This window comes from Polyodon spathula, chromosome 10, assembly GCF_017654505.1.
Source record: "Polyodon spathula isolate WHYD16114869_AA chromosome 10, ASM1765450v1, whole genome shotgun sequence".
NCBI lineage: Eukaryota > Metazoa > Chordata > Actinopteri > Acipenseriformes > Polyodontidae > Polyodon > Polyodon spathula.
Genome location: NC_054543.1, coordinates 46537720 through 46564464, shown reverse-complemented (window position 1 = coordinate 46564464; position 26745 = coordinate 46537720). Strand labels below are relative to the sequence as shown.

Below are 26745 nucleotides of genomic sequence, written 5' to 3'. Positions count from 1 at the left end.
AGCCTGCCTGTTGCACAATCCTAGTACAAGGGATCCCAGTGTGCACCTTATGTAGACCTGAGCAGACGTTTTGGATCTGTCTCACGGATTATTCCACAGAGATACAGATTTAAATCTGCAGTGCATCAAAACTGCACCGCCACAGTCTGTGTTTTAGACAGACCATGCTAATACACAATGGTCAGTGTAAAAATAATTACTACAGGTGTAAATACTGGTTTCGGCATGGCCCACTATATTATGATAAAATAATGAATTGCTATTAAACAGTTACCAACACTTGGGGCATTGAGGTTGTTAGTAAGTGTGTGTACCCCGCTCATACCGACCTGCCACTCAATGAGACTGAGTGAGACTTCGTGAGGCCATCCTCAGCTTGTGGACAAACAGCCAGACAGACCCAATCGGTAACTGCATCCTCACCCAGATTGCAAGAGAATTTCGGTCATTAATAAAATCGAGGAACACAAAGAAAACTCTGCATCATGTCTTTCTGTTGCTGAAAGTACTGGGGTGTGTACAACAAGACTCTTGAAGGTCTTAGTACCGAGATAAAAACATTGTGGCCTGATCCCCAGTGCTGTAAAAAGGAAAGCCTCAGCCCATAACTCTGAAGCAGAGCCATAGATTAAGCACAGAAGAGAGCGAAGAACGTTTCAGAACAAGTGGGGATTTTTGTGCGTTATTGGCTAGTCGGTTTTGAAGGGCATGCAGAGGTTTAATGAACAGTAGGGGTCTATACATCAGGAATCTACATCCCTTTATTCAATATGATTCCCAGGGTTTAAATTTAATTTAGGTACATTTCCACCAACAATGCCAACAAAAGCTCTATTCTGATGAGTCTGTCATACCAAGTGTGCAACAAAACAGTCCTTAATAAATGATTCTTTAAAAATGTCCTTGAAGTTTTATGAAGAGGATCCTACATCTTAATATATACTGAACAATAATAATAATAACAATAATAATAATAATAATAAACAAAAAATTCCCCTGTTCTGTTGAAATGGTTCAGACAGCGTAGGAGCATCAGAACACCTGAAAATAAAACTAATTTACATACAGATTTCAGTTTTGACAAACACTTGAATTATTCTAATTATGTCGTCAAACTACAGTTTCTCTTTCTTTTTTCTCTGGAATGAGTAGCTAATTCGTGTTAATTAAGGCCGTTCATATGGATTATGTTTAGTATATTTTGTCAATGAAATGCTGGCAGTGCTTCAGTCTAAAGCCTGATTTGCACAGGACTAAAAATCACCACATATTCCAGTGGTTTCGGAATTCTCACATCGGTGAAATTCGTGCCTTTGCCAATCGGGCATTTTTATTTATTTTTTTATCCCAGATCATTTTCTCAGAGGTCAAACTCAAGCGGCCTGTGTCTTTTTACTCTTGTCTGAGTCGACCACGTCAGTGTTATGTTAGAATTTTATACAGCATTTCCAGCGTATTCCCCTCAAGGCAATACCAGCTTCGAAATAACCCTTAATATAACACGATCTGTCCTGAGATTCTACAGTTCATTAAACCACTACACTTGTGTAGAACCAAACTGGGGACAGGCGAAAATACAAAACATAACTGGAGACTATTAAAACGTGAATGCTTTCAACGGTGCATTTGAAGATATGTATCACCCAAAGGATGAAATGGTTATTCTAGCCTTTGGGAAAGCAGGTACAATAAAATGAATTATTTACAAATCATGCAGAACAACGCCTACTCTGGCCATAACATCGCATTTCATTTTGAATTTACCAACTTTCATTGACAAAAACGAATCCCTGTCTGGAAGGTTGTTAGAGGTCATCTGCTTTTGACCAACTCTGAGGACAGCTGGTTTTCAGCCCTGTGCGAGTCACGCTGTATTCATAGTGTTTAAACTGGGATACAAGGTATAATAATGTCTTCAATGTTAACTGCTTGATTGTACATGCATCGAATGACTCTGATATTTATGAAACTTTATGAAATACATACATGTTGTTTATAATGAATTGATAATATGTTATTTGGAGAAAAGAATTAAATATTAACATATACAAAAAATGGAATGTCATTTGACGCTATTTCCCCCTTGGTTTCTGCAGAGGGGTAAAGGAGCGTTTCTGAAACTGTGGAAAATGAAGGGCAGTGGTAGCAGCACCACACTGGGATTGCCACAGGGGAGCGGAAATACAATCTGGCAACATATCTGTAACATGTGAACACTGGCAGCTACGCCACATGCTACAAGCAGACTGCCAAAAGAGGTTGCATGATGAGAGCAAGGAAATTAAAAAAAAAAAAGATGAAGCCAATCTGTTGCCCAACAGAGGTGGGCAGCTACAGGAGGTATTAACCACTGAGAAACTAGATCATTTGGCTTTGTGAATAAAAAATACCCCAACCCAAATTATATATATATAATAGTAATCCACACAGAGGCGGAGGGCGGGCACGAACCTGGTATCTCTCATACTGATGCATAGTGCCGATACCGCTGTACAAGAGCCGGCTCCTTTGCAAGGAGCATGATTAACCCTAACCCTATATATATATATATATATATATATATATATATATATATATATATATATATATATATATATATATATATATATATATAAATTACTTTAACAATAAATAAACGAAATTTAGAAAAAAAAGAAACTTCGATAAAAACATTATTATTATTAGGCCCAAATAACTATACACACACACACACACACACACACACACACACACACACACACACACACACACACACACACACACACACACACACACACACGGGAGTTGAGACAACAGTGATTCTGGCCAATCGGAGTTGAGACAGCGGTGATTCTGGCCAATGGGAGTGTAGAGGAGGCGGAGACAGCCTTGTTGTGGACAGAGAGGAACCAGGAAGCGAGCAGTGTCTGTAGAAACACGCTGCTGTCTATGACTGTAATTTTACTAGTTAATCATTTTTGTATTCAGGTGCTATATATGTTTTGTCTCCTTTTGTGAGAGAGCATTTTATTTCATATAAAAAGATAGCTGTAAGTTTTTTTTTTTTCCTTTTACCAGTTTTAATGTATTGCTCTCCTTTTAATGCGTCCTAATCATAATCCGGAGTCAATTATTATTTATTATACATACGAAGAGTCTGTCATTTGTGAGGGAGGATAGGCTATAAGAATTGACATTGTTTCGCCGAAAGACTGTTTCCTGTTTCCTGTAAAGCTATTTATTATAGATGACAAAACATATCGCATTTCTTACGAGTGGCTTGTGTATCGTGCGTGACCTTGGTGTATCGTCTCACCCCTACTATATACATACGTGTCCAGAGACCAGTATGCAAAAGTGCATTAGAGCCCATCACCCCGAACTCGAATGCAAGCTTCAAGCAGAAAAGGAGAATACCGTCCACTCTCCATTCTGGAGGGCCTGGCCTCCTTGGAATTATGAGGACTATTAAGAAATAATATTTGCATTATCCATTGTTAACCATTTTAAGGTAAATCACAACAATTTCCTGTTAGTTTCTAACACTATAGTTCGTGTTTCTATAGATCGTTTTTACTGTGGATGGTAGGCACAATATGTATTTCTGTACACGTTCATTTAGTGCACCATGAATCTAGGCTATAGAGAAGGCACATATAGTGGCAATCTCTCTTCTGCTCTCCACATCACATCACTGCCCAGCTGAACTCATTCTAACACATCGGATTTACTTTCACAATTACATAAAGGGAACAAGGATTTTGAAAACACAACTCGCTTTCAGACCAAACTAAATATTGACAATGTTAAGGGTCCTTTAACAGCAGTTTTTAAAAATCTATTTGTAATTATGTCAGCTTCTTTGGGGTGAGTAGTTGCTTAAATAACAAATGCTAAACTTTGGGGTAGATAGATTTCAGATAGCAGAACAGTGCACCTCCACACAATAAAAAGGCTTCCGGCTTTAAACTTGCATGGCATATTTAGGTATAGTTATTAACTTGGGAGATTAAGTAGAAAATTATCATTGAAACAAAACTCCGCTATCAAGCGAGGCGTGTTGCATGTAAATTTAGAGAGAACGGCTTTGTTCACAAATGATAAACCCCAAGGTCCCAAGAATGTGAACAGAAACACCCGTTTACACATGTAAATCAGTCCCAGTCTCATACTTCTGTTCTGAACTTTACACCCAAAGAAGTACATTTAATATTTACAAGGGCACAGGTTATAAAACTAGGGTTCATGTAGGTTTTTCTTTGTGTACCAGCTCAGTCAAACAGATGCATCAGTTGCAAGCCTGTGCAATCAAATGGTCTAATCAAGTAATTTCTGCACAATCAGGTGGGTCAATAACTTCTGCGCACTTATTAGGACACAATGTTACGTAACTGTCTGTCGAGGACTGTTATAAACAGTACAGACTGTGTTTCAAAGTTCAGTTACAATTTTTGCATATTTACCGTATATAAAAATCAATGGGTAATGCGATAGCTATTGTGATGGCTGATCATTTACAGAACAATACAAGGCTGTCTGAAAGATCATAGTGTTTTTTGTTTTGTTTTTTTATAAATAACTATTGGTAAACTCTGAAGCTCTCAATGCATAATATATACTTCTGCAAGCCCAATTGAAAATATGTGTTAAAGAAATGTTCTTAGAATCTATACTGTCAAACTAGAGGTTAAAGCAGCTGGACTGGATTCTGGGGTGTGGAGCTACAAATTCGTCACACTTGGCTTTGGTCTCTTAGAGTGACTTGAACCTATTACTCACCAAACCAACCCATAATGACAACTGACCCCTTTCGTGTTGGGTCAGTGAATGCTCCAGTCTCCAAGCTTGTTCCAAGGTCTTTATCTCACATTCTACACGTGTATACAAATCACCTTGCCTGTTTGTGTATTCCACCAGAGTAAACAAAAATCAGGGAAAGATATCACTTCTTTGATCCCCAATTAATGAGAAGAGAAAGGCATCTCTTTAATACATATTTATTGTGCTTTGGGACCTGTGTGTGTGTGGTGGTTCCTCCATTCTAAATAACTACAGATTGATTCAGACAGTCCCTATTCACCTTCTTTAATTCCCAACAGTGCTAAGCCAGAAGAATGCCTTGAGCTGCTGTAGAGGGGAAGACTTTAACTCAATTGATCAGGCTCCGGTCTAAAATCGATGTAGCTACAAAGCAAGTATTCTGCGCTCACAATGAAAATCATTAAAAAACAAATAAATTAAGTACACTAGCCTTTTGTGCCAGGTACAAAATAAAACAACTTAGTGTCTTATAAATTCAAGTCAATCTGTTTTTTTTCCCCCCACTATAGCAGGGTGCAGGTAGTGAATATCAATTACCTGCCCAGCGGGCAGCGTTCTGCTTTGCTAGCCCTGTCAAGGGAGTGTGAGATGGATGGAGGGAGACAGAGAGGGATGAGGCTGTCATGCCATTCTGGAGCGGCATGGCTCTCCCTTCCTCGTTTACATGTACAGAGGGGTGATGCATTCCCGGGACCTCAGGGTTTATCATTTATGAGCATATCAGCTCCTTTTTGATTTGCAGGCAGCAGCACACCTCACTGGATAGCGTCAGTATGGTCTGAACGAGCATCTTCCGTTTAATCCCTTGAATGAATAAATACAATGAAGTGTGCGGTTCAAATGTATCATGTCAGCTCGGAACCCAGCAACTTGTGTTTGTGGCATCGAACAGTATGTCGCTAACCCGTCATATCCCTCCGTTTATGGGCAACGACTACCCGGCTGTTTGATAATATTCACTCTGAGATGTCATATATATATATATATATATATATATATATATATATATATATATATATATATATATATATATATACATACACACACACATACATACATACATACATACACACACACAATCAGTTGGTGGTAAAGTTCAATAGAATAAACCGTATAGCTTCTCTTTGCATAGATTTTAATGGAAAGAATTTGGTAAAGCGCTCCAAGCATGCAATACAAATGTATTTATTTATTTTTTTACAGGAATATTCAACTATGTGGGGAAGACCAGTTTGAAATTGAATTCAACCCAGCTGCTAATGGACTAGTGTTCACATAAATAAATTTTGCTAGTACAGGTCAACCTGCCCAGTGAATTACTTGAATGAAGAACAATGTATACTTTGTAAACGGTAAACTGCATGACCACTGCATGTGGTAATTGTCCCCACTGCCGCTCCCTGCAAAGTCATGCAGAAGACTGGGGGTTTCATTAATAGGTTAATACTTAATTGGGAGTTCAATGTGTTGTGTTACAGTGGGAGGCTCATATCATGTTCCCCAAGCTCAGAAGGAAATACTTATATAAGCAAAAGGTGTAGCCTATTCCTAGCTGTGAAGCAGCAACTGTTTTTAAAATCACTAAAAAAACTTTGCAAATCTGTAACTTTGTCCCACTACGTTTTAGTAACAGACTAACTAACTTTCTACACTGCTGCAAGCTTGTCTCAAGATGCTTTACCTATATATACCTTATTATGCACAGTAATTTAGCAGTTTTCCAATGTTTTTACCATTGTACTAGCTAAGCCACCTGAGAATGCTTACATATGCTTAACTATGCTTAATTACCCTATATTTTTACTATGGTAAACATTTTTTATGGGTACGTCTCTCTAAGCAGGACCAACAGAATAAACTGGCAGAGAGAGAGAGAGAGAGAGAGAGAGAGGAGAGAGAGAAACTACTCAGCCCAAGTCATGAAACAGCTGCGGACAGCTTGACAAATTTCATCAGGGGAACCGCAATGATTTCTTAGAGTCTGCGTGGTGCTGTTTCTAATTGCTGTCAGGGTAAGTCTTTAGATCTGATTGCAACAGAGAACAGCCTGTCACATCTCATCCCAAACAGTCAGCTCCAATCAGTCAACAATTGAGCATCTTAAAAGCTCTGAGCTTTCCCTTGGACCAGACCTATTAATTAGAGACTGAGAGCTGCAAGGGGGCTCTAATACTTTCTAATTAAGATGAAGGTGAAAACAGTAATGACATTCCCCGTGCAGGAGGGCAGATATAATATATGATGACCGCAGCAGCCTATATAAAGACACATAGAGGGACTTGCACTACACTAGCAGACAGGCAGAAACCAAATGTGGATCCTTAAACAGGAAACTTCTGCTTCATGAAATCTGTTCTGCACAGTAGCCACCCTCTGCCCCCTCTTCTGGAGTTTGCACTAGATTCCATGTCTTTCTGCTTGGTAAACTCATTCACAATAGTGACTTCCATAAGTTTGTTCGCTACACCTAGTGTGGGTTTGTTGGAAAAGCAATTGGAGCACTCTGCTTCCTGGAGTCATCTATCACGCTCCTCGTGCAAAACACCCCATAATCTCTTTCAATTCAGAATTATTTAATATTAATTTAAACAATTCCTCAAGCAGCAAGACAGAATTCTTTATAGCACAAGGAACTCAAGTGTTTTTGCTGATGAGCTCTATTTTGGCTGCCCGTCTCCTGACCTCCATTGGTTTAGCAACCTCTCTCACATCGCCCATTAATAAATCTCTTTCATAAAGTCTGCTCCACTGAATCAGCGCTCAATGCCAAGGACCTAATTACTGAACAACTACAAGTTGCCTGTAAATAAGATGCTAATTTTCAACTTAAAAGACAGCAGAAGTGCCTTTTGGATTCAAAACTTTAGGGGGGGGAATCTGTCCATGATCTGAATCGTTAAACATCAGTTTGATCTTGGAAACTTAAAAATACCTTCTCCTCAAACAGTTTTAAAAAAATCACAGGAGAAAAACCTGCTGCTCAAGCCACTGGCGGACAGGATTCTGAATTTTGATCAGCTTCCTCAACATTTTATTATGGAAGTTCACTGTGGGTAATGGTGCTGTTTCTACCGTGCATGGGTGGCTTGTGCTGTGATATGATACACTAATAAAGACCAAGTTAATATGGCTGCTGTATTTATCAGAATAACCTGCACTCAAGTATTCTCCTTGGTAGCATTCCCATGTCCGGTTATCACATCCTGATGAAATTTGAACACACTTCACTTCTGTAGCCTCAGCATAGCTCAAAATCATGTCTCACCTCCGAGGACATATTGGGGACAGGTTCATGGTTACACTCCAAGTACATTTGCCAAGTACATTCCAGAACTCCAAAAATCCATGACATGCTCAAAAACTGCTTATGCTCACACAACACACTATTCACAGCCACCGGCAAGAACATTACAGTGCAAAAAAGTAATTAAAAACCATGTTTAATTTAAATACACGCCTCATTTTTCCCAAATACCTATATAAAAGCCTAAACGCCCCAAAAATGCTGCTTCTAAGGATTCTGATGCCAAATCACCTACTGGGGGCTTGGAATTCATGTAACAATTAAGAACTGCTCTTGACTTTTACAAAACAACTGTGCTGAAATGATGCAGAAGAGAAGCTATAGATGATTTATGGATTTGCTTCCTTCTCTGTTGTTGTTTTCTTATCCAGCAGGAAAGTGCCTATTCTTTTTTTTTGTTTAAAAAAAATCAATGTAATGAATCGTCCATTTGGCTGTGCAAGCCACTATCTGTGATAAAAGGCTTCCAAGTGAAAATAGCTTTTTATCCAACTATACTTGGTTACATTTGTCATGAGACTTGACTGGCCACAAATAAACACATCATCCACTCGAAGTATCCTTTTTACTTTATTTTATTATGTTTAAGTGAGTGCGTGATATGAATTTTAGTACTCCTGAATCTGCTTATTTGCTGACTAGGGCAATGTAAGCTCCCCCCCCATTGCATTTAAATCATGCCTCATTCCTGCCGCTCTGGAGGCACACCTCGCCCCTTTTGAGGAGTCTACAGTTTGCACTCAGTAGACACATGCTCAGTTTTGTTGGATTTTCACTGGATAACTAAGTTGGGCAGCAGGGCCAGAGCCCTTGCAATGAGGGTCGAAGCAGAGCAAAGTTTTTTTGTGTTTTGCAACGCAACGACTGACTCAATTGGGAAAAACTTTGCACAAACACGATTAGCAGCACGTCTAACTCATGAGTCTTTGTACAAATACGATTAGCAGCAAGTCTAACTCATGAGTGTTTGCACAAATACGATTAGCAGCACGTCTAACTCATGAATCTCAAAAGATTTTGGGGTCTACCAAACAGCGGAAGCACCTAAATACCACCAGAGTTTAAATATTAAATTCAGACCAAACCTGGCATTTTACTTACTTTTAAAGACAAAAACGCCATTAAGAGACTCGCACACGCCGATGGAGATCTTGGGTTTTCCCAAAGCCTCCTCTTGTTAGTGATTGAAGCAATCAGTGTTCAAATCTGTTTAGATGAAATTCTTTGTACTCAGGCTGGATGAACAGCCTATCGAGCCATTACCCAGTGTATTTAGGTTAGTTTGGCTTGCCATCAAATTAACCTGAAGAGTTAGATAGCCTCAATCCCCAATGTCACCAAGTTTCCCTGTATTTTAGAAACTTGATGAGGTTCATGAGACACATTTAGGAGAATGCTCAACCCCCCCCCCCCCCCCCCCCCCGGAATTTTGAAAAAATTGATTTGTGAGTCAAGTCAACCACAGTCAGTTACACATTTTTGTAAAAACAATACTTTCATGAGCATAGAAAGCCCTAAAATTAGCCCCCTCCCAAGAAAAAATACACATGTAATAAAAGTTCTGTTTGTTCTTAATTAAATATCGAAGGTTGTCTCATTGATCAGCTGCAGTCTCCCTTTGTGGGCAGGTTCGCAATCTGAGCAGCCAGAAAGCAAGCTGACAAGACAACTGCAGGTAGCAGGGAGACACAGGCCCTAATAATGATGCTGCTTAACTATCGATCACTCGTTTCGGGTTCATTAACTGGAGCAGCTAATCAGAGAATTCAGCAGCTAATCCACTCCTGTAGGAAAGGGATTGCTGTGGAAAAAAGAGGTAGCTGATTTCACTGGGTAGGCTAATCGGGTTTTTTTTCACTCAATATAATGAATCAAGAATAAGATGCTAAAGATAATTCTCTGGCCTTGGTTAAAACTTTCTTATGGCTAGTCTGCTGTCATCAGTATAAAGGCTGGTTTATACTTCCAACTGCAACCCAATTTTTGGTCTCAGTCAGCGGTCTCTGACGGTCAGAATGACATCATCCGCACTGCCAAGAGCTGCGTCTTTTCTGAAAAGTCGTACAGCCTTGTCTTTGTCGCATGGTCGCAAGCCAGTGAGCAAGTTTTTGAGGAAACCAATAAACATGAACAGGATTTTAAACTTGCCTCTAAACTGAATGAAATTAACCTTTGCTAAAATGAATATTGGTGCTAACATGCACAGCAACCACTTGAACAATAACAACAATAAGGAATACAATGTATTTTCATTTGCATTACTGTTATTCTTTTTATATATCTGAGTCACTAATAAGTTAACATCGCTATTTATTTTCTGTATGCACTTTCCCCATCAAATCAGTAATGTTGATCAGCTGTTCCATACATCTGATCGGAGGCTGTATGGAGAACAGCTAATCAGTTTTACTTGTTTGCTGCTCAAAAAAATATGTATGAGCAAATTAACACATTCACTTAATTCACGAGACAGGCAATTTTAAAATCCTGTCTCAAACTGTCCCGGGATTTTGGAGCCTGTTGGCAACTCTAGTCACAAGTCAACACCGGCAAGAACGCAGACGGGCTGAAAGTATGACCAAGAGTTACGACTACTTTGTGTCAAAAAGTGGGCCAACTCGGGGGTGCTTCAGTCCTTTTGGCACACCCGTAGAAGTGTCTGCAGCTGACGTACGGCTTCTGTCTGCGAGAGAAGGATAAACCAACCTTAAAGCTTGTGCTGTTCATAAACATGATCAGCTAAAAAAAGAACAGACAGAAGAAATATGTATTGTAGTAGTCAGTGACATGCATCCCCCGTCACGGGTGTAAATACTAAATCAGTCACCAATAACGTGAAAAATTACATTAGCATGACCGTACACCCACGCTAAAACTGTCACATGGAAAGACGTCTTCTTATATCTGCACACTCCGACAGAGACAGTCAGCCTTAATGTACCCTGAGGTTCTGATGCAACATTAGCAAGCTGCATCTCCAAATGCATAAGTGGTTCTCTAGACACATTGTATGTAAAGACACAAGCTTGACAAATGCTTCCCCAGCAGGGGATTATACATATTTGCAAAGCTAGTTCATTAATTAACAGTCTTTGCTTCAGAAGGGAAGAGCAGGAGTGTTTGCAGAAATGAATAGAAAAAAAACATGAGAGGAGAGAAAGAGAGAAAAAAAGATATACCTCTTTTTTATGTCTGTCTACTTGGCTGTCATTAGAAAACAGCATGCCTTATGAACACGCAAACCATTGTCTTGAGTGTTACCTGCCTGGCACCCCAACAAATGATGCCTGCTGTAGCTGCATCTCATGTCTTTACTTCTAAAAAGCAAGCAGAAAGTTTAAACTCAAAGTTCCACTGAAGAGGCATGTGAGGCATCTCTAGATCGTCGTTTCAAACCCAGTTAGGCAGCAAACATAACTCCTGTAGATCTGCTAGCTGTTTTTAACTATGGATCCCGGCAGAATTCATTTGTCCTGTACCCAGTCTAGTTTGCTTTATAACTTTTGAAAAACGTGTTACTAAAACAATCACGGTGCGTCTGCTCTCGACTAGTGACCAGAATGTGCTTTCCTTCCTGTAACTCAAAAGTTAAATACTGTAAACCCTGAATGAAGAGACACTGATCTAAACTCTTTTGTTGAGAGTGTTTCCTCTAGGTCAGGCTTGAGGTATACCAGTGGGGTACAGTGTACAGAACCACCTATTGATGCTGTCAGTGCTGTGATTGGTCTGTGGATGAATAGAGGACGTCAGTCATTAGTGCTGGAATGATTCCTCACAGTGCAAAGGGGTTGTGCCTAGTGTTTCAGGGCTCCTCACCTCTATTCTCAGCTCGCCAGCGCTGCCAACAAATAAACAAATAAGGGAGTGGGGTGAAGGCTGAGCTGCCTTGGCAACAGATAGGAATTACCTCCAGCTTATATTTCAGTAGTCCATTCTTCTTTGCCTAATGCACATTTGTTTGCAGAATAAAATGAGTCTCCCAGCTCTTCATTACTGTCAGGCAGTGAGGGTGCTGAACAGAGATGGATTGGATTGAGGCGGGAGTGAAATTAGGTTAGCCAGCAATTGATCAGTTAGTTGCGCATGCTGCTTATGAGATAAAACTAGATTTATTTTTACATAGGGTTAAGTCATCAAACATTATTTCCAGAAAGGAAGCTCTGCCATTTGTCTTGGCTCTTCGGAAGCTCTGAGAAGTTTAAAGTACACATCTTCCTTTAAAAAGTTTCCCTGCATGCATTAGAGATAAAGACTCCTTTTTTCTGTTTTTACTTCATTTTTAAGCTCTCTTCATGGTGACGGATGGCACTGGCGGAGAATGGGATTTTTAATTGGTTTGGTAAAGGTCAAAGGATCTCCTACCACAATGCCCCGTCAAGTTAAATAATGCTGACCATCTGAACGATGTGCAAATTCCAGCATTATTGTACAGGGAAGTCAACACTCACTTTGATACAGACAGCGAGGAAGACGTGAGCGATTCAGAGAGAATACAAGTCAGGGAAACCATTTGCATATTATACCACAAGTGAAAAAGACAGACAGTTTATTTGGTTGTGACAACATACAGACTCCCTCCCTTTTGACACAAACAAAACAAAAAAAAGATTATTTAATGACTTGCATGGTAGAATACATTGCTCGCAAACATTGTATCTATGAAAACATCAACTACTTGGACTCTATTTAGAACCTGTTACTTGCAAACTGTTTGTGGACAATGTGGATTTATGAAGAGTCGACATGCTTTAAGTACAGTGCCTGATTGGGAGCTTTTTCCCCCAGATAGCTTTTGCTCATTCACTGCAGCTAAATACGAAATAAAATAAAAAACAGCAAGGGAAGCACAGAGGCCTGGTGCAGCTCACCCATATTATTTCACTGCATAATCAATGTGTTCTTCTGAGCCATTATTAAAGGTATGTATTTCATCTGGGATAGACTGCACCTACTCCAAACAGCAATCATTTCTCTTCAACCAAATTATCCTTCTGCCAACTGCACTGTCAAGGATGCTAGACTTTATGCTTTCTGGCTGCAGTGTTATAAATGTTAATGTTCATTATAGCTACACTATGTAACATTAAAAGTAAAATTTGTGTCTAAAGCCGTCTGCAAAACAATAACTCAGCAAGACTGGAGACTATGCTGCTAGCTGCCGGTTTGGTATTGCATTTTTATTCTCTGGCAGCCCCCAAAAAAGTCAGTAGTCTATATTACAACTGTGATGATGACAATCGAAAATGCTAAATGCGATGACAACCCTACAATAGAATTATATAGACCAAGGTGTAACCAGGGAACCCTTTTAATATCTTACTTTTGTACAGTTTGTACTGTATGGGATAAGGACATGTAAAATGCTCACTGCTTTTCCAGCTAAACCCAAGAGATTTATGACATTTTTCCAGGATCGCTAACTGGAACTGAAGGAATAGGCAAGGGAACAGAACTATCCCTCAAGCACTCAGGGCAGGGATGAGGAGTGGGGAAGCTGGCTCTGCTTCTGTTCAGTACTCCAGTCTCTGGTGCCCTCAATCCATCTTCTTTCATGGGCACTATACTCATCACAATTCAGAACAAAAGGCTAGTGCACTGATTGTACAATAGATATAAAATCATCTTTCTCATATACTGTACCTCTCATTATACTCTGTGTGAGTGTGTGTGTGTGTGTGTGTGTGTGTGTCAGGGATGGTGCTTTTGTGGTTCCATCATATTCTCTCTATAGAAATGCATTGGGTCGGGGAAGGAGTGTTTGGTGGGGAGGGAGAGTTTAGGGAGAGAGAGGGGAGGGGGTAATGCAAACCTCAATGCTTCACTAACGCTATCCTTCAGCATTATAGAACAACTGTAAACAGCCCAAGACCTTGCAAGTGCTCGTAACTCAAAGGGAGTATTATGGCCTATTTCACTTTCTGCTTGACTGAGCGCCACAATCGAACTCATATTTCACAAGCATCTCTCTCCTGGCTGCTCGCTGGCTGTGCTAAAAGCAAACTGTATCACTATAAATATTAATACGTCACCTCCCAGTGCTCTGGTCAGCGCTTTATCTCTGCTGTGCCCCCTTGGTTCTCAACTAACGGTGGCAATTGCCACAGTGTTCACTGGCAGAGTCACTGTGTGATTCTTCCGCCTGTGCATTCCATGCTAACTTAAAAACATTTAAAAAGAAGGGCGGAGGAAGAGCTGTCTGCAGAAAGGACGAGATTAGACAGAATGAAATTGTATTATGACAGAAGGGGCTTGCAACTGCAGTACTTCAAAATGCAATGGTGCAGTTGTAACTCCTCTCTTGTTTTCGGTACATACTAATTTATACAGACATTTCAATGACCATTTCTGTTTTGTAATTCTGTGTTATTCCCCCTCACTCCCAACCAAGGCAACATTGCCTTGCCCTTCATGGCCTTAACTTCATACCCTGTCCCTATCTGTAACACGAAGTGCCAGGCAATTAGAGAAGGGCCAGCTGCTGGAAGATAAAGATGAGGGGGCAACAGCACCTGGGATGTGACCCACTAGCCAATACTGGGCAGGATGGGAGATGGGGCTGGGGAGTATTTAGTGCTTGTGGAAAATAAAGGACCATTGTGGCAGTAATAGGCTAATTGTTTTGTTATTTTTATTATTTATTATTATTTCTTATTTTCAAAACAGTCATCTCACCTATCAAGCAATGCCCCTCAGAACAAACGTAAAGGCTCAATAAATATTACACTATCACAGGCTTGTGCTGACTTGCATTGTGGCTTTGACAACCGTCCACAGGGAGCCAGGTGACACTGTCAAACTCTCACAGTGCACTGCAAAGACCGCTGAAATGTGTTATGTGTTTTATTTTTCTGACCCAGTGGAAACAAAGAAGCAGCACCTCACAGATGGGACGGGATGCAAGAGAACCCAAGCAACACTCGCTTTGCTTGGGAAAAGAATGCCATTCACATTCACTGACCATGTCCTCTGTGTAAGCTTCTTACCATCACAACATGGCACTTTACCACCTTCTAATCGGGGGGCCTTTTCTAAACAAATCCATGACTTGTATATGCCCATATTTTACAAACGTGCTGTTCAACAGTAGGTAGCTTTAAAATTATACTTCCTTACTTGTAATTGTAAATGTTTATATGTCTTCTTATTTGACAAAGAGCTCAGGAGATGTTGCCCATTGTGAATGCATCCAGTGTTTATGTCAAGATGTTGATTAAGGCCTATACAAGGAATGAGGTAATAATGGAAGAGTCATTATTTGAAAGTGGGAGTTCCGTTATTACCAAGGAACATGTCACAGCAATGTCATTACCACTATGAAACTACAACCTTTTAAAAGTTATTTATATATTTGTTTCTGTAAAGCATTGTTCTTAGAACACAGTCATTAATTAGTATCATTTTCTCAGCTGTGCTTTATTTGCTGTTCTGTTATTGAGTGATAACTGAACGTCTGCTCTCCAAATGTTGATGGAAGCTACAGCATGTTCAGTGTCACTAAAAACAAACTTTAAAAATGGTAAAATTGGACTACCCATCCATAATTTCATAAACGCTTAAGCACAGAGTGGTACACTTCACATTAAACAGGAATAAATCAATAAAAAAATGCAAATGAGAACCTTTGTTATTTTTACAAGAGCCACTGGATTTCAGTGATTTTTAATGATGTACTACACTCAGTGACTATTGAGGATAGGACTACACTGAGCACTTCTCCTTGAATTGAATATGCTAATTACATTAATAGTACCCTAACACTTTTACAAAACCATAAAAAATAAGGCTTATTTTGTGAATGCACAACAGTAAGTAGGCAAGACAGAATTCAGCAACATGGTGGCACTAAATGTATATAAAGAGTGACCTCTAAGGGAAATCAATGAACACTGCAGCACAATACAAAGCTGGACAGGCATGATGGAAATATATTTTACAATTTCATCCTCAGCCCTGACCTGGGTTAATCCCAAGCCCTATCATACTTATAAACCTTATTTATCTCCCCTTTGGTGGCAGCAGCTAACAATTTATCGATTCTCTTTTCTTACCCTCTTCCCCTGCTGTAATAAACATTTTTTCTTTTTGTTTAGCAGAGGACACATATCAAACAAGCTACAGTATTCATTAAAGACAGCAGAAAATAGGCTACTTTCATCAGTCACCTTAAATTTACAGTGTCAACCCACATCTACCAGTGCCCAGCCGCTGACCGTAGTGCTGACCTCTATTTAAAGGTGTTCAGATGCAGGCTTATCAAGCACAGACACTGACACTTGGACTAAGTGGTTTTAACCTTTTGCGTGCTGTCGCTGACTTCAATCTCACAGGTAAGCATTGCTGGAGACACCAGTTTGCTGAAATGCATTTTTCATTGCAAGCGCTGTTACTGTTCTCCCTGTAATTGGCTATACTGTACTAATCAAAGACATTGGCTACACAATAATCCGTCGGGTATCTGCCCTAACAGTTTATCCGCCATGATCACCCTCTTCAGCAACGTTAGTTTATTACTGAACAGAGAAAATGAGTTCAGATAATGCAGACCCTACCAAAGTTTTCGTACACTGTGTTGTATGTGCTCCGTGCGCTGCCATTGCTGGTAGTGTCACGTGAGCTGTTCAGTGTGTTGATATGTAAATAAATCTGGTTTGTCTGCAGGGCATATCAACTTCAACCTCCGTCTCGATCTCCTGCAGGTCAGTCAGCAGCGAATGCACGCACCCACATGGCAGACGGCTACTCTGTCACAAGCACTAATACCCTGTATCTTTCTAAACAAGGGATTTAGGGGAGCACTGTACTGACCAAAGACACTGGGGTTATACTGTACTGATCAAAGACACTGGGGTTATACTGTACTGACCAAAGACACTGGGGTTATACTGTACTGACCAAAGACACTGGGGTTATACTGTACTGACCAAAGACACTGGGGTTATACTGTACTGACCAAAGACACTGGGGTTATACTGTACTGACCAAAGACACTGGGGTTATACTGTACTGACCAAAGACACTGGGGTTATACTGTACTGATCAAAGACACTGGGGTTATACTGTACTGATCAAAGACCTTGGGGTTATACTGTACTGACCAAAGACATTGGGGTTATACTGTACTGATCAAAGACATTGTGGTTATACTGTACTGATCAAAGACATTGGGGTTATACTGTACTGATCAAAGACTTTGGGGTTATACTGTACTGATCAAAGACACTGGGGTTATACTGTACTGATCAAAGACATTGGTTATACCTTACTGATCATAGACCTGGAGCCAGAAGAAAACACAAACGAACGAATGAACAGCTGTTAATGTTGCTGTTATTTCTAATGCTCACCTCTATCAGTTTAACGCATTGCCATTTCAAAATATTCAATCTCAAACATATGGCATCTTAAGGAAAACCCTGGTTTGTTTGTTTAGTTTTAATTCATCTTGAGTTGGTTTGCAGACAGGTACTAGTTTGACAGCCAACTACTGACAGCGAGTTTTTTTATTTTTTTCTTTCTCTCCAGATGACCGGGAAAGCAAGCCTGTAGAAGTCTGCGATACTGACAGTAAGGAGAGGAGCGACTGCTATGAATCCATGGCAATGGACCATAAGGTATTTTTATGATAATATATAAAGGTAGGTCTGTGATAATGTAAAGAACTTAAATAAGATAAACAAAGTATGTCACTACTGTGTACCAGCTATAACTTTCTCTTAATTCATTTATTTATAATGGTCTTATCTTACTGTTACCCCCATTCTCAAACAGGTTTAAACTAGGGCAGCCTGAGTCAATCCCCTGCTTTAACCAAAGGGGATAACAAATAGATTGATAACAAATACTATCACACAATTTGAATTTCATGTCTTAACATGTTTATGTATGTATGTGTATGTGTGTGTGTGTATATATATATATATATATATATATATATATATATATATATATATATATATATATATATATATCTTGTGTTGGCAGCAGCTCACAGTGGAAAGTAGATCAGTGAGGCTTACTGAAGGAGGATGCATCAGATGGTAATGAAAGTATTATGTCTGTAATATTAAAACTGTTGCCTTCAATACAAATCTCCTTACTGTGCTAAGCTGGGGCCCTCACCTTGAGCGCCCTCAATAGGGTCTGCTGGTTGATCCGCATGCCTCTCTGATCCTGGTCCTCATAGGTAGAGAAAGACAGCCTCACCTCCTTAATCTCATCAAAACTAGGAAAGCAAAACAGAATGATCATTCAATATCAATTACACAACACCCACTGCTCACCCGTTGCTTTCAATGGAGGGGTGCCGTTCTGTTATTACAGCATACAAAGCACGGCTGAGAGATGCCACTGCTTACTGATGGAAGTGTTTCACACGGACGTGCGAGCAGTTTCAGACAAAGAAAGGTAAATAAATACCTTTGTAGCAGAACAGTGACAATGGCACTGCTGTGGAGTGTTCCTCTGTAGTAATGGAACTCCCTCGTTCAAATAATGTTGACTACTACTGCACAAATCTTCTTGACAAAGGTCGTGGTAAGCATGTGAAGGTAGCAATATTATTTTTAAATTATTTTTAACACTACCGAGATAAATTTATAAAAGTCATTTCAATCATAACTTACCTAAGAAACCACCTGTCTAATAGACTGATACACTTCTTCAAGACTTTAATATTGTAGAGACCACTTTTCATGTTATAGGAGAAATTCAGTTCAGCAGCGAAACAGCCAGAATCAATCCATTTCAGCAAATCCTATTGGAAAATGAGACGTCATTACCTCATAAGTTCTTGCAATAATTACTGTCACCTCGCGTGCAGCTCTGTTGTCGTTGTTGTGGGTTTTGTTTTTAAAACAAAGAACAAAAACATATTATATAAAATCTTCTAAAATAAAAGGTTCTAAAACATGCAGAGAGAATGAGAACTGGGACGGGTAAAACAGGACCTATACAGATATAGCAATATAGATTTGTCCCAACCATCTTCTCAGTTGTTCATTTGGACCCATTAATCTTCACTCAGGTGCTAGAGTAGTTAACACTACAGAGGTTAATGTTTCAAAAGGGAAGGAAATCTGAGATGGTCATCCTAGCTCTGTGGTGTCCAAAGCTGGCCTTTCCACTCCTGATCTTTGTACCAACCCTGTTCTAAAATGTTTAATTGAACCACTTAAACCGTTATCCAGACCATGACATAGTTAATTAGATCATTTCACCGGTTATACCTGGAGTGGACCCCCCCCCCCCACACACCCCCCCCCCCCCCCCCCCCCCGTCATACACTCTGAAGATATTCACTAAATCTAAACTGAAACCTACAATAGACAGACATTTCAACAAGAAGTGTTGATAAAGCAAACACACATTTTTATAACAGAGCATCTTTTTAATTGAAATGAATAGTACTGCAGTCAGTGTTGTCAATAGTAACCTCTGTGAGCACATCCATATGTAGCCTGCACCCCACGAAAACAGCAAGCGCTCGCAAACTACCTGAGTGTGGAGTCCCGTCGTTCTCTTAACTGTGTCAGCCGGCAGGCAATCAACGAGCAGATCACTGGGAAACTGAGCACAGAGAACCACACAAGAATACTTTAAAATAAAAAACCTGCACTACACACTTTTACTGCTAGCTATTTGCTTCTGATTTATGTATGTAAATAATGAACAATCAGCAGCAACCCTTATAGAAGTTTACCGTTTTATTTTTGTGGTATCCCCATGGTTATACTATGCATTTACCATACTTTACCCTGGTTTGCCATGTTTATTAATGCACTTTACCGTAGCTCGCTATTCTTTACAATGCTTGCTTTACCATGCTTTCACTATGCTTTATTACACTCACTCACTTGGCTATGCTTTTACTATGGGAAACTTTTATAAGGAAAAAATGATTTTATGACCATAATACACTGTATGCGAAGATTAGAAAATATCAATTAACAATGGATTCCTTACCTGTTTTCATATCCTATTGTGTGTGTTCTGTACAATTATCTATAGCTTTTTCTGCTTAGGTCATTGTTTGACATGCTTGTTTAAATTGCTCCTGAAAAGAAAAGCATATTAACTTTGCACTGTGCAGTGAAACCCATAGGTGAAGCAAGCCTGTGCAACACAAATATGCTTCTCCGCCACACCTCAGAAAACCTGCCTTTGCTGGAACAGCAAGCATGCCAATGCTATGGTCTCAGCAGAAACCACATTCGTGAACTATACAGAACACAAAATAGGATTACAGACAGTTAAGCAATTATCCAGTGGAAGACATGCAGATAATAACCCTTTAAAAAATAATATCACGTTTCTAATAAAACTCAAGACCACACCGATTTATCACTTTATGAGACTGGATGGTGGAACGAGATCCATCACTTGAATTTCAACCCAGATTTTCTGTCAGAGCTAACTGTTGCTTTGTTAAACAAGGAAATTGATAAGACTGGTAAATGCTTTTGTTATGCTAATAGAAATTATATCACTTTAAACACATTTAAGCTTTACATTTTTTTAAGACTAAATGTTTTCTTTAATGAGACTTCTTTTCATGTGCCTGCTTATTAAAAAAACATGTTATTTTAAACCGCAGTAATTACAGTGAAAGCAAGTGATTTCAATAAAAAACAAAACAAAACCACCAAGCAAGTAGACTTGGGCTTCTGTTTCAAAAACCATTTAAAAAAAGATAATTAAAATCAATATGTGTTTCAGTAGAATCTATTCAATGTTGGGGGAAGACTCTACAGTAAACTATGGTTTAACAGTTCACCAGCTGCTTATTATACCACTATATCCAATCCACAAGTTTTAAATGAAGTAATTACCCAAAGAAATGCATGGAATACAATTCCCGAGAGATCACCTGGTTATGGAGCATCTTGGTGTGCAGCCTGTCATACAGTCAAGGGAATTACAGGTTTGCATTGTTTGTACAATATTGAAACTATGTACCATCATCCTAATGCTAGAGAACTCCACACCATGGACACTGATCTAAACCATGGCCTGTGTCATTACTTGTGTGTGTGTGTATATATATACACACACACACACACATACACAGTCAGCACTCGGATATTCGTTACCCAAATAAACGTCAGTCGCATTTTACCGCCCTTGTATTATGAATAAAATCAATCCCCATTATATATATATAATAATAATATATATATATATATATATATATATATATATATATATATAATACTAGCATATATATATAAGCCCATCTCTTCAATGTTATAATTTATCTGAATATCCGTCACAGCCCGTGTTTTTTTTGCTCTGCATGCCAAATCAGTCAGAAGCAGTTGCATTCATTGACACAGAGAATAAATCTACTCGCTACCAAACCACGCCCCAGTCTTGACTGCTCATGAATATGCATGACAGTGGTAATTTCTTTCTATTTTATCTTTATCTTTAATTAGAGCTGTTTTATTTTTTTTACTGTTTGTGTGTGTGTTTTTTTTTTTTTTGTTTGTTTTTTTTTTTGGGGGGGGGGGTTGTGGTAAATAGTGACACCCCTGTGCAGTTATACAGCGCTTCCTCCAGTTTCACCTAACAAAAATGCAGTCAAAACAAACTGAACGAGACAAGCTAGGGTAATGTAACAGTTAATCCTTAAACAGTTTTCGATACTGTGATGTATTTTTATTAAATCTGTGATCTTTAGTTGTTTTTGTGCATTTTCATTTCCAAGCGAACTGTGGCATTAAGGCCTTATCGAGAGCTATATTCTACAATTTTGAATACTGGCTTTTGATACTGTTTTAATTCTGGAAACTGTGATCATTGTTTATTTATTTATTTATTTATTTTTTATCTTTTGCTAAATTGCATTACCTTTTATGTTCTATGCATGGGTAACATTCTGATTTCATTTTGCTGTTGGGTAGCGTTAATGGGGAATTTTACATACTGCTACAATATGTTTCAGATGTAAAAGTATGTATTGTATTACAATCATATCGTTCTGAATTAAAATACTTCTGTTGAAAATATAGTACTGTACCAACAAACCCCCAAACGGAATCTAAATGGAAGCCGACTTATTTTAAAGCACAGTCTTCTACTATGTATTTTTGATATTGTATCTTTTTTGTGTTCCCTGAAAAACAGACAAGGGCTGGAACGGGCCAAAATAAAATAATCAGATATGCGTCACACATGTTTCACCCTCACTGAAGTCAAAATTGTATAGGATCGGATATGCGAGTGCTATACAGGTCAAAATATGGAGTGTGAAGGGCTCCGAGTGCCGTATCCAGTAAAGGACCAAGGGCGGCGCGCAATTAGCCGAGCGGCGCCCGGGGGAGGGCTTAGGTCGGCCAGGGTGTCCTCGGCTCAAGGCGCACCAGCGATCCCATGTAGACTGCTTGGGCGCCTGCGGGCTTGCTTGTAAGCTGCCCAGAGCTGCGTTGTCCTCCAACGCTGTAGCTCTGGGTGAAAAGAAGCAGTCGGCTGATGGCACATGCTTCGGAGAACAGCGTGTGTTCCTCTCAGCGCAGGGGTGATAGCGGTGAGCTGAGCCTACAAATACAATTTAATATTTCAGACTGTCAGAAAAACAGGGTCAAATCAATCGGTAAATACTAAAATAAAAATAAAAACAAAATAATAAATAAACAAATAAATAAATAACATGGAGTGTGTGGATTAGCATGGATCAACGTCAGGGTTGAAGAAAGAGAAATGTTTACATTGTATTGTTCCTTGAAAGAGAAATGTTTACATTGTATTGTTCTTAGAAAGAGCATTGTATTGTTCTTAGAACCTTGATTGGTGCAATAGGGAATGTAATTGTCGTATGACGATGATGTGTCAATTTTGGAATCGAAACAAGTACAATTTTATCCGATTTGACACGCGTTAAAAATGGCATTGACCAATGAAAAACGACTGGGAAGACATGGATTCTTGCAGTTTCCTGAACAAAATGGAAAATGTAATTGTGTGTGTGTCGCCAAACAAAAATTACTAATAAAAATTACTGATAAGTACAACAAAGATTACCAAGACTTTGAAAAAAAAGAAAACACATGGAAAGACATAGCCGTGGATTTTGGCATGAATGATATGTATTATAAAACATGACATTATGAACTGATAGCAAACAGGTTATTACAAGCATATACTTTTTATTGTCAGAAAAGTCAGATGAGGGGCAGTTCATGAAAGTGATGGTGTTTCTGGCTCCATACACAGAGAGTAGAAGGTCATTATGATAAAGTATGTCGGTAGCTCACTGCTAGCTTCCCAGTTTTTAGATATATTTATTACAGGAGCGAGTGTTTCAAAAATGTAATATTGGTCATATGGTTTCTGATGCTATGACTACTGTGTTATGTAATATGTCTTTTTTTTTTGTTTGTTTTGTTTTGTTTTAATGTATTGAGTAACAACATTATTGATCTTGTACAAACGTAATAATTAGCAAACGTTTTAACTTCCATCATTGTTTGTTTACACTACATGTAACATGTTTTTTTACGTGTGTGTGTGTGTGTGTGTGTGTGTTCAAAGTTATGTACAACAACAGAATTGTGTTTATTTTTTATTAAAATACTGAAAGTAGTTATACTGACTACGAAGTCGCCACTGCCCACCGTCGCTCTGAAGTACGATATTAACGCGTCTAGTTGACTCACGACTTCTTCGGATGACGGATGATGAATGGCGGAACGCATCCCGTGTGCAAAGGCCTGAACGGCATTGCACAGCCGGTTCCGGAGGTGTCTGGCTCTGTCAACAGCATGCAGGCTTCGCTGGTAACACCTTTTCATCTATACACAGAAAACTCGGTCCCAACACCTTATTCCATTATTTCAAACAGTACTTACCCCGAGAGCTCTTGACAGCATTCTGAAACGAAACAAATGCAATTGTGTATTTCTTTGTTTGTTTTTGTAATCAAAGTGAAAAAAAAATAACTTCATTGTTTTGCAACGCTAACTAACGTTGTTTTTTTTAGATGGCAATAAACGACTGTATAATGGAACACAACTGCACAAGCAGCAACACAAATCTGCAAATGGATGGAATAAATAAATATATAAGCAACGGGAAACGAATCTGTGCTGCATGCAGACCAAAACTAAAAGAAACGCCAAAATCGCACTGATAAAGCAAGTAACGTGTGCATGTTATTTTGAATGATTTAAGGGAACCATTAAAATAAACGCGTAAAAAAAAAAAAAAACATAATCGTTTTATGCCTTACCTGAAGTCAAGCCAAGTGTAATACCTGGAGTGCTGGGGAGAGCTACACTGGTACGTCATTTTTCATGTATCACCTCTGCGCGTAATTTTTACAATAACGGTACTTTTACTCTCTCTCTCTCTCTCTCTCTTTCTCTCTCTCACACACACAATTATTATTATTATTCCTTGGTTCTTTATAAAGTAGTTAAAGCTCAATTTGTCTCTAAAGTGCAGCTGTCTGTTTTGTGCTGTGAAGTTCTGTTGATATGCAAGCTGTTTTGTTATGACCTGTCACTATGGAACAACTAGGGATGCGCATTCCTGCCGCATGGGGGAAAAAAATAATACATCAACCTCATTACGCAATTACGTGTTAGTTGCACGTATATGTTATCATCTAATTATGTGCTATGAATGCATCACTCCCATTGGCAACCATTCTCTGCATGATCTCACGGTTCTTGTTTTAAAGGGAAATTTGAAGATCACACAAACTTGGTAACTGAAATGTATAAAACTCCTGGAATCCTGTATTTATTATGTTTTTATTTGTTTTGTTTGCATTTATTCATTATAGATTTTGACTTTTTTGACTATTTCTTTCCATATATTAGTGCATACTGTTATAATGTTTAGCTTATTTGCATTTTATTCATATAATTTATGTATTTTGTCTTTATTGTTGATCAGGGATCACATCTTCCCCTTGTTTATTGCAGGTTAAAAAGATAGAATGTTAAAATTCAAAATTATCTTTATTGACATGACAGTGTTGTGCAAGTATTGCCTAAGCATTTACAAAACAAAAATAAATTAGAACATAGATATTTACAAAAATAGAAAATAAATGAATAATATTATGAGACATGGTTATTTACATTTTTCAATTTATATTTTGTCCCTCATTTTGTGGCATTGTTATAAATTCTCAGCAATTTTATCTGTTTCTTTATTCTCTCCCAGGATTATTTTTAAATGGGATTCCTGGTCTAAGTGGTGGAAGCCAGGAACCCTGCTGATGAATTTGGGGTAGTAAATATTTCTGACTTTGTTGTATTTGCTGCAGTCTAGAGCGAAGTGTTTCTGGTTCGATCTCCCCACAATCGCACTGGCCACACAGGTGCCTGTCTCTTGGTTTCCAGGTTTGCCTTGAGAAATCAGTTCCTAAAAGTAAACTTTAATCAATTTTCAGCTATATTGGACATCAGCACCTCGTTTGCATAAGTGCCCTGCCTGCATGTCCAGCAAAGTGTGAAGCAATTAAATAAAGCGTGCATGCAGTCCTTACACCCATAGCCAATGACACAGCCAGTACTTGCCTTCCTTTTCAGTCCTGACCTGGATCTATCAGGCTGGTCTGAGTAAATTCAAGATGCTAACATCAACATTCAGCTCAAACACTCCTATAGCACACACAAGAACATATTGTAAGTACTGCAGTCTGGCAAATATCAAACAGAAAATTGACATGTGCTAAATTACTTTGTGCCTTTTCTAACTGACTGGACAAGATTCCATGCAGTGCAGTTGTTAGAAAACAGCTACCTGTTTGTAACTCATTAGCCTCATCACTAACACCAACCTCTAAAGTTTACAGCAGTAAAAGCACAGCAAAGTGTAATAAAACCTTGGAAAGTCCAGTGCATTGGAAAGTCCACAGATGTATGGATGGTAAAGCATATTAAAACATCATAAACTATGATAAATGCGTAGTATAACCATATAAAATAGGCTCCTCTTGGCTAGGCTCCTCTCATGTGCTTATGCGTGCGTGAATGACCGGAAAGCAATTACAATGTAATTTTTATTGTAAGGGGCGGTAATAAAACCCTGATAACATAACTATCCTCCAGGCTCCAAAGGTATTTACATTTAATATATCAGCTCTCACATTGGGAATTCTATCAAAGACCACACGGCAATGTAGCAGGGAATCAAATATTCAAATGATTTTACTAAGCCGGAATTATTACTTCAGGAGAGTCTTGAGACCTTCAATGTGGCTCCCGCATGCCCTTGACATGCTTATGCCCACTCACCCCTTCGCACTTAATCTGCACATGAAGGGATTAGCTCATTCTACCTCCACTTTGAAGGAGGAGTGCTAATTCTCATTCCACTAGCCATCATTCTTGCACCATGTTTGTTGTTAATGTATTTACCAGACAAAAACCACAGCAAGGCATAAACAAACTTGGATGAGCTGGGTATCTCTAGACTGTGTATCTGGTAGCACTAGTGGATGCTTTTAGCAGTTTGGTTTTAACAGTTTGTATCTAGCTGTGGAATGTATATCAAAGTGTGTGTTCAGGCAAAAGGCTATCCTTAATCTTTCAGTGAATCTAATACTATACAATCATGGTGTAGTAAATCCCCTGAAGCTGAGAAACAATAAAGCAAGATACACCACCAGACCTGATAGTGAAAACTAC

At 38.9% G+C, this 26745-nt stretch overlaps 1 protein-coding gene across 2 annotated transcripts in view; it reads right to left on the bottom strand.

The window, feature by feature from the left end:
* LOC121321478 overlaps positions 1 to 21199 on the bottom strand; it is a 61773-nt gene extending 40574 nt beyond the window's left edge. The window contains exons 1-4 of one of the 2 annotated variants that reach the window (XM_041260443.1): positions 20069 to 21199; positions 19601 to 19672; positions 18730 to 18860; positions 18227 to 18329 (exon numbers count right to left, since the gene is read on the bottom strand). In XM_041260443.1, the coding sequence (XP_041116377.1) occupies positions 18227 to 18329; positions 18730 to 18800 (174 nt within the window). In that variant the 5' untranslated portion in view covers positions 18801 to 18860; positions 19601 to 19672; positions 20069 to 21199. Of the gene's footprint in view, positions 1 to 18226; positions 18330 to 18729; positions 18861 to 19600; positions 19823 to 20068 lie in introns of those variants that run through there. The other variant, XM_041260444.1, reaches the window with a different exon arrangement.
* Between the last annotated feature and the right edge of the window lie 5546 nt (positions 21200 to 26745).